General features: G+C 38.1%; 1 protein-coding gene and 1 long non-coding RNA gene across 2 annotated transcripts; one reads left to right on the top strand and one right to left on the bottom strand.

Moving 5' to 3' along the window:
- Positions 1-204: 204 nt before the first annotated feature.
- On the bottom strand, positions 205-9,325 carry LOC138906919 (receptor-like protein 9DC3). The gene is made up of 6 exons (XM_070196580.1): positions 8,824-9,325; positions 8,402-8,721; positions 7,802-8,190; positions 6,844-7,234; positions 6,277-6,762; positions 205-336 (listed from the first exon to the last, which is right to left on the bottom strand). Exons 1-5 carry the CDS (start codon positions 9,323-9,325, stop codon positions 6,373-6,375), a joined length of 1,992 nt encoding a protein of 663 aa, XP_070052681.1. The 3' UTR covers positions 205-336; positions 6,277-6,372.
- LOC117274047 (uncharacterized) lies at positions 1,559-16,738 on the top strand. The gene is made up of 2 exons (XR_011414739.1): positions 1,559-1,648; positions 16,100-16,738. It is a non-coding gene; the product is annotated as an uncharacterized lncRNA (long non-coding RNA).
- The last annotated feature ends 71 nt before the right edge of the window (positions 16,739-16,809 follow it).

The following is a 16,809-nucleotide window of genomic DNA, read 5'->3' as shown; positions in this document are numbered from 1 at the left end:
AATAGTAGAGAGGAGATTAATTACTCAAAATGACTAGTTGGATCGTTACATTAATTGAGGAAGATATAATAACATAGATGAACTTGAAAAGTTGCAAATTTGTGCAACATTGTCCAATGGAACAAATAAGTAGTATTCTTTTTTTCTCTTTCTTTTCCTTCTCTTTTCATTATTAGCTTTGCCTTTGTATCGCACAAAAACAAAGATAATACGAAAGAAACCCAATTTATATAACTCAATTTACAAGCAACAATAAGAATATCAGACGCATTAAGCAAAAACTGTCAATTCTACAATGCAACAATGCATGAAATCTGTAACAAATATCAGAAGGCCCTTGCCATTTGATGTAATTTGAAGAAGAGAATTGTGAAAGTTTCTGTATATTTCTTAATGAATTACTGTACAAGAGGACTGCATATTTATACAAGTATTAACTATCTAGAAAGAATAAAAACAGCCTATGAATTATGTACACTTATCCTATTTCTACCAGCTCAATTCTAATAATATAACTAACTACTATTCCTTCAGCATGTGAGTCTTTGTGTGCATGTGAGAAGAGTTTAGAATATGATCATGCTTTGAACGGTCCAAATTAAATCCTTCATTATTTTATTTGTTGGCTGAGATGATGCCACGTCGCCTGTCACATTGCTTTTAAGAGAATGGACTAAGACCAAGTCTTATCATTGGTTTGTCCGAATTTATCTTGTCTAAGACCTTCCGTCCTCTCTTCCCTTCTTCTAATTCATTGATTACTTTCTTCTCTTCTGCAGTACCAATTCCTTTTTGAGAAATCAAAAAGTAAGATCGATATATTCCAATATCCCCCTCAAGTCGGAGGGGAGAGAAAATACTCCCAACTTGCCAAGAATTGATATGTGAGAAGGCCCTGACAAGGGTTTGGTGAATAAATCAGCAAGTTGAAGTTTTGAGGGAATACATGAGAGGGATATGAGACCGGAAAGGAACTGTTGCCTGACAAAATGGCAATTGAGTTCAACGTGTTTGGTTCTCTCATGAAAGACGATATTCCGGGCAATATGAATAGCTGCTTGGCTATCAGAAAAATTGGAATTGGAATCGGAATCGGAATCGGAATCGGAATCGGAATCGGAATCGGAGGATGAGCAAATAGATTTGTGAGTAGACGAGTTAACCAAGTGAGCTCAGCCACTAGGCGACGCATTGAACGATACTCTGCTTCAACAAAAGATAGAGACATAGAGGGTTGCTTTTTAGATTTCCAAGACATTGGTAAATCACCTAAACTGATGAAACAACCACTGACTGAACGATGACTATCACGGAAAGAAGCCCAATCAGCATCGCAGAAAGCCAATAAATCAAAAGAGGGCCGAGCATTGAGGAACAAACCTTGGCTAGGATTAGAGTGGAGATAATGAAGGACGCGGAAAGCTGCTGTGAAATGCCCAATACAAGGGTGTTGCATGTATTGGCTGAGAGTCAGAACAACAAATGAAAGATCAGGCTGTATGTGAGTCAAATAATTAAGCTTGTCAACTAGACGACGATAGAGGGAAGCATCAGATAAAGGAGCTCTAGAATTGGCAATCAACTTGGAAGATGGATCAAGTGGAGAAGAAACCAGTGGGAGAGTGGAGCAATCAAATTCAGCAAGCAGGTCAGTGGTAAATTTCCTTTAAGTTATAATAATCCCATCATGCCCCCTTAAAATCTCCATGCCTAAGAAGTAGTGAATGTGCCCAAGGTCCTTCATTTTTAACTCAGAATGTAGAAATGCTTTAAGAACTGATAATTTACCAAATTTATTGCTTGTAATGAGGATATCATCAACGTATACAACAACAATGGAAATGAAGTCCCCTGTTTGTTTAAAGAATAGGGAGTAGTCGTTTAGAGAGTAGGATAATCCATTAAAATTGAGGGCTCCGGCAAGCCTGACATACCATTGTCTTGAAGCTTGCTTCAAGCCATAAAGAGACCTTTTAAGTCAACAAAGATGGTTAGGAATGTGGGAAGACAAACCAGCAGGGAATTTCATATAAACCTCTTCTTGTAACTCCCCATGTAAAAAGGCATTACTCACATCAAATTGAGAAACAAACCACCCTTTCTTGACTGCAATAGAAAGCAAACTTCTGATAGTTGTCATTTTGACAACTGGAGAGAAGGCTTCTGTGTAATCAATGCCTTTTCTCTGCACATCACCCCTTATAACCAGCCTGACTTTTAACCTTTCAATAGTACCATCGGCATGGTACTTGACCTTGTAAACCCATTTACAAGGAAGAGCTTTCTTTCCATAAGGTAAGAGAACTACATCTTAGGTATGGTTCTCTTCCAAAGCTTTGTGTTCAGAATCTATGGCTTGGACCCAACCTGCATTGGAACAAGCCTGATTGCAATTGGTAGGTTCTGAAATGGTAGAGAATGATTGAATAAGATGCTGATTAGAGGTGGAGAGTGCAGAAAAAGAGAATGTAGGCGGTGAGCAAGGAGAGGAAAAACAAGAGGTGGTGAAATCAGTGAAATGGATATTATTGCAAACATAGTCTTTAAGATAACTAGGCAGGGTGCCTATATTATCTCTGTGTGATCTCCTGAGGTGAATTAGTGGAGATAAGAAACAAGAGAAGGATAAGGGGAATTAAGAGAAGCAGGTGAAGGAGCAAGTGAAGTAGAATGTGTAGGAAGACAAGTAGGATAGGTATGAGATGTGGGCATAGATTATGGTGTAGGTGAGTGCTGAGAAGAAGTATCAGGGATGAAATGACCTGGAGGAGGAGGAAAAACTAAAGAAATTTGGACTGATGGAGAAGAGAAGTCTATTGTAGGAGAAGTGATATAGGTGAATAGAAAAATATGTTCAAGAAAATGAACATCCCTAGAAACAAACAGTTTCTTAGTAGTCAAATCCAATAGTTTGTAGCCCTTTTGTCCAATAGGATAGCCCATGAAAACACATGCCTTTGCCCTAGGTTCAAACTTTATTCTATGATGTGACAAGGTAGAGGCATATCATAAACAACCAAAACTTCTCAAGAAAGAATAGGAGGGTGCCTAGTCAAATAACACTTCATAGGGAGTTTTACCTTTAAGCACCTTAGAAGGGAATCTGTTGATCAGAAAAGTAGCTGTCAATATGCATTCTCCCCAATAAGATATAGGCACCTTGGATTGAAACAATAAAGCCCTAGCTACCTCTAACAAATGTACTTGTTTCCTTTCTACAATACCATTTTGTTGAGGAGTACTCACACATGAAGTCTGATGTAGAATTCCTTGAGATTGTAGAAATATAGAGGATCCAGGACCACCACCACCATGGATCACAATAGGGATTCCCATTCTGCGGAACACCCTCAACTTTAAAGCAAAAGGGTGGAAAACATTTGTGTGCAATCGCATAGACCCAAGCCAAAATAAAAATAATCTCCCAATCCCTCGGGCAGTCCTAGTTGCTTCCATTATGGCCGGGTACCCAATCAATATGGGTGCCATCATGTAGGCCAATATGTCTCTGGTTGTCAGGCATGGTGAAAGCTCCTATCCATATCCCAACACTATCATAGAGTATCTTACGGATGTGGGGGTGGAGCCCAAGAGCTTTGATACGAAGGTTAGGGCTAAGCAGCCCTTTTCCTGGTACTCTCTGAAGGACCCAAGGAACCCAAAGAACAAAGGTAAGTCGACTACTACCGTAGGCTAGTCTGATGAGCCATCAGTGGTAGTTGCATATTCAGCTGCCATGCCTTCTACAATAGCCATGCCTTCCACAGCATTCGGGCCTTCCACCGATACAACTGCCATACCTCCACCTCCATCTTCATGGCTATCAGTATCGGTGCCTTCCTCATCTACTTATCCATCTCTGCGATGCGCATCTCCCAGATACTGGCGAGTCTCAACAACTAGATGCAGATAGCTACTGCAAAGCTGTCTGACCTATTCAGTGTTGTTGCATCTCATACTTCTACCTCAGCACCCAGATTCCTCCGTCAGTGGAGGAAACTTTAAAGAAAATATTGGAGAATCGGAAGACCATCATGAGCACCTGGGTGGCACATTGGGGAGAAATTGAGGAGCTTGGGAAGTAGGTGAAGAAGATGAGGAAATCTCAGGATTCAAGTAAATTAGTTGACAAATTGAGACGAGAAGTGACCAAGATAGCAGCCGCTGGAGATCTTCCATTTGACTTACTGATGGAGACAAATCCATCAGTACCAGCAGGCCTAGCTGCATCAGTGGCACCAGCTAGCCAGTCTAAGGAGCCAGACCTCGCTGCCCACACTACTGAGGCGGTGCTACAGATGTTCACCAACCCAGCTACTCCCCGAGCAGAGGATGATGAGATCCAGTTGGAGGAGCCTGAGGGAGGTGATGCTGCTACAGACACTGAGACCACATAGGGAGTCCTCTATACTCTTTACCTTCCTTATTTTTATTTTGTTAAGCATTGAAGACAATGCTTATTTTTATTCATGGGGTGGAGTGTATTTTGATTTGACATTTGACATTGGCCTGTAATAACGGATAACATTCTCTTTTTAGTTTTACTTTCATTATGTACATATTCTTCTCTCTCTATTGATGTATATATTCTCTTTCCCTTTCTCAGTTTGTATATTCATTTGTGCTTTCAGCAGTTTACTTCATAGCTTATTTATTTTGTTTTCTCAGTAGTCAATGTTTAGTCTAATAGCTTCTTATCTACTTTAATAGCTTCTTTTTAATTTAGTAGTTTCTTTTCATATTTAAGTGATAAATAAGCTTTTGGTTTTCTTAATGCCACGGTTCTTTCCAAAGGTGGTTTTCTGTGTGAACCGGGTGACTCTTCCCAACGATGAATGACGTGACAACCTTCTTAAGGGATTGAGTCTATTTTTGATGTTTAGGTAAGAACAGTAGTAATAATGAATAAGAGGACTTAATTGAGTCGAACTAGCAGAGTCAAGCATGCTTCACTTAGTACCAACACACTTAACTACATGCTTATGATTAAAAATAAGTTCTTGGAAAGAAATAGCTCTAGTTAGTGATCTTTTGACTCTTGTATTGACTTAAGCAATCATCGAGTGGTTTAGTTGAACCATTAATGATTTTCAATCTCGAATATGGTTGTTGTGGGCCCTCGACTCTATCCTCTTGAACAATCCAGCTATGTGAAAGGTGAGGTATTTTGTTACAAGTCCAAGTACCCGTACGAATGGTCTAGAACTTGCCTCGAATGTGTTTCGAGGCAAAATTTTAAGTTTTGCTTGGCTTGAGAAGTGATTGTAGGCTCTCCTTGACCCATTTTAAATTTTTTCACGACCCACCAATGTTGTTATCCCTAGTCAACCCTTTTGAGCCTAAAAACTTTTCTCATTTGATAACCATGTTACAAGCCTTTACCTGTTTTGTAGTGATCTTCTTTTGGCACCCGAGCTTTCCTTAACACTCTTGAGAAATAATTGGCTAAAACATAAGTTTGGGAGAGAGACGAGAAATTTGAAAGTGGTATCAAGGTACAAAAAGAGAAAAGAAATGAAGTAAAGGAAAGGCAAAATGCAAAAATAAAATGAATAAGTTGGAGAGTTGAAGGGATTCAAAGAAAAGCAAAAATGCAAAGCATGGAAAAAACAAAGAAGGAGAAAACGAATATCATGACCAAGAAAGAGTGATGTTAAGTCTCTCTAGTTCCCCTAAGGAAAAACAAATTACTCAAAGAGTCGACAAAGCATGATCCAAAAAGAGAAAATGGAGTGCTTAAGGAAAGAGGAACCCATTATATTCCAACATTTCCTACCTTAGTCCAAAAGCCTTCATTACATTCATAAGTGTTGTGGGTAATTGTTGGTTCCAATTGATGTGTGTTTGATTCACCTTAGATTAGCTAGAATAGCTCTTATCTTATGGAGGTGAGAATTACCTTGTTTGCTTGAGGACAAGCAAAATCTTAAGTTTGGGGGAGTTGATAAGTGGAAATTTTGACTACTTATTAGCATCTTTTAGCTTTCGTTCTAGTCCAAAAGTGTCTAACTATATTTTATGATCATGCTTTGAACGGTCCAAATTAAATCCTTCATTAATTTGTTTGTTGGATGAGATGATGCCACGTCGCCTGTCACATGTCTTTTCAGAGAATGGATTAAGACCAAGTTTTAGCATTGGTTTGTCCGAATTTATCTTGTCCAAGACCTTCAGTCCTCTCTTCCCTTCTTCTTCTTCTTCTTCATCGATTACTTTCTTCCCTTCTTCAGTACCAATTCCTTTATGAGAAATCACAGAGTGAGATCGATGTATTACAACACCATTACTTCATCCTCTTCTTTTCCGACGTCTTCTCTTGGCCTCAATTTTCTTTACCATCCTGTATCCTTCTTCGTTGACAATTCTCACAAATCATTTTGGTCTCCCTGTTAAGAAAATGACATATGCCATAAATAATCCAAACACCATTCCACAACTATATCCTATTGCCACAACTCTCCAATCCATAAGACCTGGATCATCTTCTTTTTCATCGGCCTCAAATGGAGGAGGTTGCTGGTGCATCTCATTATCTCCACAATTTCTTGACAAAGGAAATCCACATAATCCAGCATTTCCTGAATAGGAGTCATTTTCAAATGTATCAATCTGTGGACATCTAGGTATGCGTCCGCCTAGATTGTTCAGTGAGAGATTCATGACAGCAAGAGATTTTAAAGCTACAAGTTCTTGAGGAATGTTCCTCGAGAGCTGGTTCGACGATAGGTCTAAAGACTCAAGAATAGATAAATTTTCAAAGGACTACGGAATTGGACCAATAAGGTTGTTATGGGATAAATTCAACCCTCGAAGTGAACTAAGATTGCCAATGGATTTTGGTACATCACCTTCGAATTTGTTATGTGAGAAATTAATGGTTGTGAAAATAGAAAGAATCCTCACAAGTTGGAGTTGCTGCCCTTTTATAGACACTGTCGGGGAATCATGGTATAGATCTTCTCCAATATACACTATGCGAGTTCCTGATCCATATGATATCATCATGGATTTCAAATTCCTAAAAAATCTTTCTGGAAAATTTCCAGTGAAGTGATTATAAGAGACATCCACAATTTTCAGCTTAGAGAATAGGAGTTGGTTTCTTGAAGTGGTAATTGGGTTCTGTAACCTATTAGATCTCAAACTGAGAAACTGTAGCCTAGGAAGTTTTTCCAACCATTTCGGAAATGTATCATTCAACAAGTTGTCTCTAAGATCAAGTACTTCTAGCGCTCTGCAATTGTCCAGGGTTTGTGGCAGTGTTCTTCTAGTTTATTATTCCTCAAATTGAGACTTCTCAGAGTACTTTCCCTACCAAACATTGTTGGAATCGACCCACGAAAACAATTGTCATGCAGGTCCAATACTGAGAAGCTTCTGCGCATGTTCATCAAACATTTGGGAATAACTCCACTCAAGCTGTTACTGGATAAATCAAGAATGACATGTGAGCTCATTCTGCAAAATGGTGAAGGTAACTTCCCGGTGAAGATAATATTTGGGACTATGAAGAGGAACATGTGGGGAGGTGGAGCGGGTAATTATCCTTGAATCAATTTCGGTCCAAGATCAAGATAAACAAGATTTTCAAAGTCATGAAGTGGGTGAATAGCAATTAGAAAATTGCTCGAAAGATTTAGACAAAACAATGAACTTTGCCAATCAGACCACACCCAATCAGGAATCTTTCCAAAGATCTTGTTGTTGGAAAAATGACCAAGGTTCTTTGCGACTCGTAAGAAGTTTAATTCTTCCAATAGAACTGGGAATTGCCACATCTCTATGGCTCGAAAATACTGACAGATTGTTAAAAGAGAGACCAAGACGTCTAAGTTGTTTGCAGTTTGAAAATATACCAATATCTAGACCACTAGAAAAGTTGTTCGTAGAAAGATCTAGTGTTGTCAAGTTCACAAGTTTAGAGAATGATCTTGGGATAGGTCCATGCAGCATATTCTCATCCAAATCAAGAACTTCTAGCAAGTTGTATCTAAATTCCTTAAGTTGACCAGTAAGTTGATTGGATCTCATATCTAAGAATTTTAAGGAAGGAAGATCAAATATCCAAGATGGTATTTCCCCACTAAGCGAGTTAACTGTTAGGAAGAGCAAGATGAGCTTCCGGAATTCGGTGGTGATAGGAGGAATAGGACCGGTAATTGAACAATTGGAGAGGTCTAAACTTTCAAGCTTTGCCATGTTTGTAACTGAGGATGGAAACAGCCCTGTAAATAAGTTATGTGACAGGGATAAAGATTTGAGCTTGGTGAAGTTACTGAAAATATTTGGAATGTCACCACTAAAGTAGTTATATGAAATATCAAATTCAACAAGTTGCACTAGATTTGAGATTGTTGATGGCAGTGAACTGTTGAAGTTGTTCGAGCACAAATTATTGAGCTTGTCTGAGATTCCCAATAGATTGAGGAATGGTTCCAGAGACGTAGCAGCTTGAGAGATCTAAAAAACGTAAAGATTTAAGATGACCAATAATATCTGGTATATTCCCAGAAAATCTTGACAAAGAAAGGTCTAACTCCCTTAAGGAGCTGCTACTGTTCCACCGTGTCTTTGGAAAATGTCCTCTGAGCTCCGAGTTGCTTCCTAGGTTAAGCTTTTGTAGTTTTGACAAATGGAAAATGTCATCAGGAAATTTCACCGACAATCTTGTGCTTAGAAGATTCAGAATTTCCAAGGAAGAGGAGAAGTTTGATGGCAGTGCTGAAGAGATGTATGTAGAGGTGAGATGAAGCTCTTGTAATTGGGTTAAGTTTTGAAGGATCAATTTGAAAGTGTGAGGTCCAAATCTCAACTACTCAAGACCTGCGGAAAGATCAAGTGAAATCAACTTAGATAAGTATGATACTTCTGAAGGGATTCTGCCTGAAAAGCTTGAATGCGAGAGATTAAGATGTGTCAAACTTGGGAACCAGCCAAATTTTCTTGAAATTTGAGAAGGGGAGAAATTATTGTAAGCTAAATTAAGCTTTCGCAGATGAGAAAGTTGGAAGAGGGTGCTGTTGGAATCAATTGTCCCATGAAGTTGGCTGCAACTAAGATCAAGCCCAGTTATTTGACCTGTAATTCTATCACATGTTACTCCATCCCAGGTACAACAATTAGTGCTTTGATTCCAGGAGATTGTCTTTGGGTAGGGAAGGTGATGACCATTGGATTCACAATCAGAAGAAGAAGATTCATGTATGGTCAGTTTAAGCTTCAATTGCTGCAAAGCCAAGCTCTGGTCTTGGCTGCACAAAACACTTGAAAGAACAATAATTGGATATTGTAACACAAAAACCAGGACAAGAAATAGGCAGCCCATCTGCAAAAATTGAATATTTTACTTAAACTACAGAGAATGATACAATAGAGTGTATTGCATCAACTGAAAGTAAGGGAATGTACAAGCAATTCAGACTGGGCCAAGAACAAGATTTATACCTCAGAGTCTCAGCACATCTCCTTGACTCCTTCTAGAACAAATAATGAGATCCTTAAGTACAACGTCATTGATTGTCAAATCTTGAAGCAGCTTAAATTTGCAGTCAAAGGTGCTCAGAGGTTTGGCTAAATCTTAAATGTCAAGATGAAGATAGTCCCTTAAGTATAGAGCTAGTCTGAGCTAGAGTTATTTTCATCCCTCTAATAGTTTACTGAACATAAAACGTCCTCTAAGGTTGCAAAACAGAGACAGTTTTACTCTGCTCTAACGGATTATGTCAAGTATTAACTGAATATCCCTCATCCTTCTTCCTCCTTTCAGCTTTTGTTCTTTTTCATTTCAATAAGATCCCCATTCAGCTTACTGTTGGTATTTCTCAACTCCATATCAAGGAGTCTCCTAAACCCATCTATATTGAAGCAGATTTGTGCAAGAAGGAGATTCAAAATACCATGACAACATCTGGGCAAACTATGCATGAAATACAAAAACTACAATTTTAAGAATTTTGCTCCATTTTATTTTTTCATAGGACTCTTAAAGAGCGAAAACCATCAAGCTGTCGAGATATATGGAAAACCATTCACATACCAGTACACTTATGCAGACACGTTCATTGCCTACAAAAATTTCAAATGTCCTTTTAGTTACAGTGGTTCAATTAGCTCTTTCTTAGTGTTGAAAACTTGTAATACCGAAAAGCCTAAAATAACAAAAAGTGTTCACTTTTTTTCTGCAAAGAAACAATCGTTCCTTTGTGTCTTGTTTAGGCTGGATTTGAAATTCCCACCTTAAACTCTGAAAGGCAGGAGAAAGATCTGACCCACTTTGCCATGCCAAGATTCTCTTTATACTGGGGAGATTCACAAAATCTTAAGTGATAAATTTTAAAATTTGAAAATCTGGAGGGAGGAGCGGACTGGAAATTTAATAGCTAATGAAAAGAGAAATAAGGCAGCATGTCATAAAATTCACAAATTTAGCTAAAACTGATGTGCTTAGCACATTTATGCGCACGAGTAGCTTGCTTCGTAAGAAAAGCAGCTGGGAAATGAGTTAAATGAACTGGATTTAGATGAATCAGGTATAGAGAAGAATGTTTCGGCGGAATTATTTTTTGTGGAAAATATATGTTTCTTAAGAAATCATTTTAATTATTCTCAAATATTTTGTTGGATATAGAAGTGATTGATAGATATATAAGAATTATAATAAGTTTAGAATAGGGTATGAGCATAATGTTTTGTTGAGAGCGACCAATACATTGAACCCAAGCTACTGCATCGGGCAAGTTTAAAAAAGAAGCCAAGAAAAACAAAAAGGAGAATCAGAAGAACAATCTTTATATGATAGGATGAAAGGTAACAGAAAAAGAAGAGAAAAAAGGAGAGACAAATGCAAGCGGAAGGAAAGAGTAGAGTAGTGGCAGCAGTAGAAATAGTGGTAGGAGAACAATAGGGGAATGTCCTGCCCTCTTTTTTACCAAGGCAATAAAGCCAGTTGTGCAGTCTATACCCTTTAACCATCTACTATGAACTTTTCTTATTCACAAATTACTGCTATTTTTCATATTAGTTCATTGCTTTGCCTATCTTTCATGAACATTATTGATTTTAAGTATTGAAGTGTGTTCCAATAGAACTCTAACACCGTCTTGGGTTTTGTAGGGTACCTCAACTAATTCCTGCTTCCATGCCAAGGAGATACTGATGTTGTCATTGAGTCAGCTGCCGATCCTGACCTATACCAACCAAAACCCAGTCAGGGTCCAGCTCTAAGCTGGGTATTGGCATGTTATGTCGAGGAAGAGGCAAACCCAAAAATAAAGAATACAAAGAACACCAAATTTTAACGTGGAGCCTTGGTTATTTATCCAAGTTGCTACATAATGGAGGCGAATATGAGCAAGATGGTATGTTTAAATGGGAGAAATTATAATGTTTGGAGAAGCAAGATGGAAGATTTATTGTTCGTGAAGAAGATGCATCTACCGTTTTTGCAGCTCATAAACCCGAGAGTATATCTGATGAAGACTGGGATTTCGAGCACCAACAATTATGTGGATATATACGATAATGGGTTGAAGATAATGTTCACAACCATATTGTAAACGAGACACATGCGAAATCATTGTGGGAAAAGCTAGAGACTCTTTATGCTTCAAAAACTGGGAACAACAAGTTGTTCCTGCTAAAGAAATTGATGACCTTTAAATACAAGGAAGACAACCCTATCCTTGATCACATAAATGATTTTCAGTGCGTCCTAGATCAGCTGTTTGGAATGGGAGTTAATTTTGATGATGAGATACAAGGACTTTGGCTTCTTAATACTTTGCCAGACTCTTAGGAAACTCTTCGTGTTTCTTTGACAAATTCAGCTCCTGGAGGTAAGGTGACCATGAAATATGCCAATAGTGGTGTGTTGAAAGAGGAAGTAAGGAGAACATCTCAGGGTTCATCCTCACAAGCAGATATCTTGGTTACAGAAGACCGGGGGAGAGATAGAACAAGAGACTCGAGGAATAGAGGTAAAAGTAGAAGTAAGTCAAGGTCCAAATACTATAATATTATATGCAACCACTGTGGCAAGAAAGGACACATCAAAAGGTTTTGCCACGAGTGGTTGCAAGACATTAGAGAAGGAAAGAAAGTTGAAAATAATGAGAACAATGTTGCTGCTATTGTTCGAGATGACATTTTTGCTTATGATGAAAATGTCATCAATTTGGTATCCTATAATACGAGTTGGATAGTAGATTCTGGAGCTACCTCACATGTCACACCAAGAAAAGAGTTTTTCTCATCTTATACTCATGTTGATTATGGAGTGTTAAAGATGGGCAATGCCAGTGAAGTTAAGGTGTTTGGTGTTGGTAAAGTTTATTTGAAAACTAATAATGGTTCAACGTTAGTTCTTCAAGATGTCAAGCATGCTCCAGACTTTCCTTTCAATTTGATCTCCGCAGGAAGATTAGACGATGAAGGTTATCATAATGCCCTCTCTAATGGCCAATGGAAGCTCACCAAGGGCTCGTTAGTAGTGGCTCGAGGAGTCAAGTCTGGTAATTTATATGTGACACAGGACTCTATTTTTAATGACTCTATAAATCTGGTGGAAAAATGACACTTTATCAGAATTGTGGCACAGAAGATTGAGTCATATGAGCGAGAGGGGAGGGGATTACATGTTTGACTAAGAAAAGTTTGCTTTCTGGAGTGAAACAAGCAAAGCTGAAAAGGTGTATCCATTGTTTAGCTGGCAAACAGAAAAGGGTTTCCTTTCATAGCCATCCTCCCTCAAGAAAGCCCGATTTATTGGATCTAGTGCACTCTGATTTGTGTGGTCCTTTTAAAGTAAAGTCAAAAGGTGGTGCACTTTACTTTGTGACATTCATTGATGATCATTCACGTAAGCTCTGGGTGTATCCTTTGAAATCTAACGATCAAGCACTTGGCGTGTTTAAGGAATTTCAGGCCTTAGCTGAGAGACATACGGGAAAGAAATTAAAATGTATTCGCACTAACAATGGTGGTGAATATTGTGGTCCCTTTGATAACTATTGCAATGAACAAGGAATTCGTCATCAGAAAACTCCGCCCAAGACGCCTCAATTGAATGGTTTGGCAGAGAGGATAAATAGAACTCTAGTTGAGAGAGTTAGATGCTTGCTTTCAGAAGCTAAACTTCCAAATACATTTTGGACGGAAGCACTTAACACTGTTGCTTATGTTATCAATTTGTCTCCTGCTGTTGCTTTAGATGGTGATGTCCCAGACAGAGTTTGATTTGCCAAAGATGTTTCTTATGATCACCTGAGAGTTTTTGGGTGTAAAGCTTGTGTGCATGTTCCTAAAGATGAGAGATCAAAACTGGATGTGAAAACTAAGGAGTGCATCTTTATAGGTTATGGTCAAGATGAGTTTGGATATCGTTTTTACGATTCAGTTGACAGTAAACTTATTAGAAGTCGTGATGCAATATTCTTTGAAGACCAGACTATCGAAGATATTGACAAAGCTGAGAAGATAGATTCTCAGAGTAATGAGAGCTTAGTTGATATTGATCCAGTTTCTATTGCTAAGGCACCTATTGCATATGAAGGAACCCAAGACAATAATGAAGATAGTGATCAAGATCAAAATGATCATCATGGTGTAGATGTTATAGATGCTCCAGTTGATGAAGTTATGGTTGATCAGCAACCAATTCCTGCTCAAGTAACTACTTCGAATGCTCCTGAAACCTCTATTAGAAGATCTACAAGGGAGAAACAAAAATCCATGCGCTATCCTCCTGATGAGTATGTACTTTTGACTGACATGGGAGAAACTGAGAATTATGATGAAGCCATGCAAGATACTCACAAAGATCAGTGGATCGAAGCCATGGAAGATGAGATGAAGTCACTCCATGAGAATGGCACATATGAGTTAGTGAAATTGCCGTAAAAGGTAAGAGAGCTTTATCTAACAAATGGATATTCAGAATAAAGCAAGATAACCGTACCTCTGCGCCTAGATACAAGGCGAGGTTAGTTGTTAAAGGTTTTGTCCAGAAGAAGGGAGTTGACTTTGATGAAATTTTCTCCCATGTTGTGAAGATATCTTCTATTCGTGTGGTTCTAGGCTTAGCCGGAAGTCTAGATTTAGAGGTTGAGCAGATGGATGTCAAGACTGCTTTTCTTCATGGTGATTTAGATAAGCATATTTATATGGAGAAACTTGAGGGTTTTGTAACTAAGGGAAAAGAAAATTATGTTTGCAAATTAAAAAAGAGCCTGTATGGATTGAAACAAGCTCCAAGGCAATGATATTTGAAATTTGAATCTGTCATAGAAGAACAAGGGTACAAGAAAACTTCGTCAGACCACTGTGTATTCTTTCAGAAGTTCGTTGATGATGATTTTATTATCTTATTGCTTTATGTGGATGATGTGCTTATTGTTGGCAAGAATAAATCCAGAATTTCAGTCCTTAAGAAGCAGTTGAGCAAATTGTTTGCGATGAAGGACTTGGGGCCAGCAAAGAAAATCTTGGGCATTCAAATCCAATGATACAGAGATATAAAGGAGTTATTTTAATCCCAAAAGCAATACATTGAGAAGGTACTCAAGAGGTTCAATATGAAAGATGCAAAAGTGGTTAGTACTCCTCTTGCTAAACACTTCAAATTAAGTATTAGTCAGAGTCCATCTACTGATGAAGAGAAAAAAGAGATGTCTCGTATTCCTTACTCTTCTGCTGTTGGTAGCTTGATGTATGCTATGATTTGCACTAGACCGGATATTGCACATGCCGTTGGTACTGTTAGTAGATTCCTTTCTAATCCTGGAAAAGAACATTGGGATGCGATAAAATAGATATTAAGGTATTTGAAAGGTACTGCAAATTTGAAGCTGCGCTTTGGCAATGGCAAGCCTGAACTTGTTTGTTATACAAACTGTGATTTAGGAAGCAATCTTGATAATTCAAGATCCGCTTCCGATTATCTGATCACTTTTGCAGGGGGAGTTGTTTCTTGGCAATCTAGACTACAGAAGTGCATAGCTCTATCCACCACAGAAGCCGAATATATTGCTGTCACAGAAGGTGCCAAAGAACTATTATGGATGGAGGAGTTTATTAATGATTTTGGCTTTGAGCAGCCAAGGTACATCTTATTTTGTGATAATCAGAGTGCTATCTATCTCACCAAACACTCCACTTTTCATTCTAAGACCAAACATATAAATAGAAAGTATCATTGGATAAGAATGGTTGTGGAAGAGAAATTATTTGAGGTTGAGAAGATACACACTGATGAAAATCTTTCGGATATGATGACAAAGGCGGTGGTTGCAGATAAACATGAATTTTGCAGAAAATTGGCAGGTATGAAGCATGTCAATAGTTCCTCTACTTAAAGACACATTTGGCCCTTTGACTGGAAGGGGAGTTTGTTGGGCACATGTCCATGTTGTCCAGCCAAAGGCCCAATGGCCTAATCCTATTCTCTTTTGGTTTCCATTCCTATTTGAAATTGGATTCGGTTTTTATTCCTATTTAGAGTTGGTTTTGCTTTAAGAGAAAGCACCACTCATTATCTATAAATAGGACAACCTTGGAGAATTATTCTATGCTCATTGGTACAAGCCTTTGAAAGACTTAAGCACATAAGAGTGGTTTTGAGAGAGCCTTCATCAAGAGAGAAGAGAGAAGAGAGAAGAAAAGTATTCGTTTTGCTGCAGATTTTAATTTCGACCAGCCAACTTCAAATCACGTTTTCTGATTCGTTAACCGTTGGATCGGACTGAAAGTTTGACTGAGTGTTCATAACATCTTCTTTGATTGGAACGGAGAAGATCATATTTGGAGGCCCGTAGTATCTAATTTAGAGCATCGAATAACAGCTTCATTTTTGTGGATTCTCCTCTTTCTTCAATTGATTTATTGTTGCTCTTGTTGCTCCGTGTTTGACACTTGTTGTGTAGCCAATTTGGAGAACTTTTGTAACCCTTTTATTATTATAGTGGAGCCTTTTGGATCTTTGTGATCCCGTGGTTTTTACTTTCGATTTGAAGGGTTTTCCATGTTAAAATTTGGTGTTCTTTATCTTCTTTATTTTCGGATTTGCCTCTTCCTCGACATAACATGGTATTCACTTATATCTCAGGCACCAACAACTGCCAACTGAAGCTATCATCGAGAGAGACCTCATGTGGTCAGGCTTTTTAATCAGACTTCTTCGCTTCATTCTCAATATTTTGATGAATAATGTTTTCGTTAACATATCTGTGATGCATGAGTGAGTTTCAACTATCCTAGTAATTCACCATAAAAACGTTTTTGGATATTTATTGCACAAGATTCTATTGCTGATGCAAAATGTGATAATAAATACTTTTTCAAGCTTATAGGAGTTGTAATGATCATATTAAGCTGAGCCCCCCTAAATTTAAATATTTATTGTATAAGATCTTGCTTGTAACATGCAGAGATACCTCGGATGATAGTCTGTACTAGTATAAATGGTAGCTCATGCTCGTTTACTCAAATGGAATGGACCTTCTGATGAGATCTGATAACAAATGGTTTTTTTCTTTCAAGCCTGAACTCTGCCTTTGAGCAGGGATGGCAAACAGGGTGGGGCGAGGCAGGAATTACTAGTATGTAACTATGTTCAAGCTTCATTTTGTTCTTTATGTTCATTTATACTTGAATTCTTGAAGAAACGTCATGTACTTTTCTCCTTTTCTTAACAAAAAGATGATTGTTCATCTTATACACCAAATCTCAGCTTTAATTTACTACATATTCATATGTAAAGGGAATTATCTTCAGGTATATCTCAACCTACTCTTGGATACTCCTGATTTAATAAAG

The sequence above is a fragment of the Nicotiana tomentosiformis genome, chromosome 3 (genome assembly GCF_000390325.3).
Source record: "Nicotiana tomentosiformis chromosome 3, ASM39032v3, whole genome shotgun sequence".
Classification (NCBI taxonomy): domain Eukaryota; kingdom Viridiplantae; phylum Streptophyta; class Magnoliopsida; order Solanales; family Solanaceae; genus Nicotiana; species Nicotiana tomentosiformis.
This window is presented reverse-complemented; position numbering and strand designations above follow the sequence as displayed.

Coding starts and splice junctions, on each gene's coding strand:
- LOC138906919 (XM_070196580.1), bottom strand. CDS start 9,325: ATGGGCTGCCTATTTCTTGTCCTGGTTTTTGTGTTACAATATCCAATT. Junction 8,722..8,823: donor TTCACTTGATCTTTCCGCAG/GTCTTGAGTAGT, acceptor ACATCTCTTCAG/CACTGCCATCAAACTTCTCC. Junction 6,763..6,843: donor ATAACAAATTCGAAGGTGAT/GTACCAAAATCC, acceptor CCAATTCCGTAG/TCCTTTGAAAATTTATCTAT.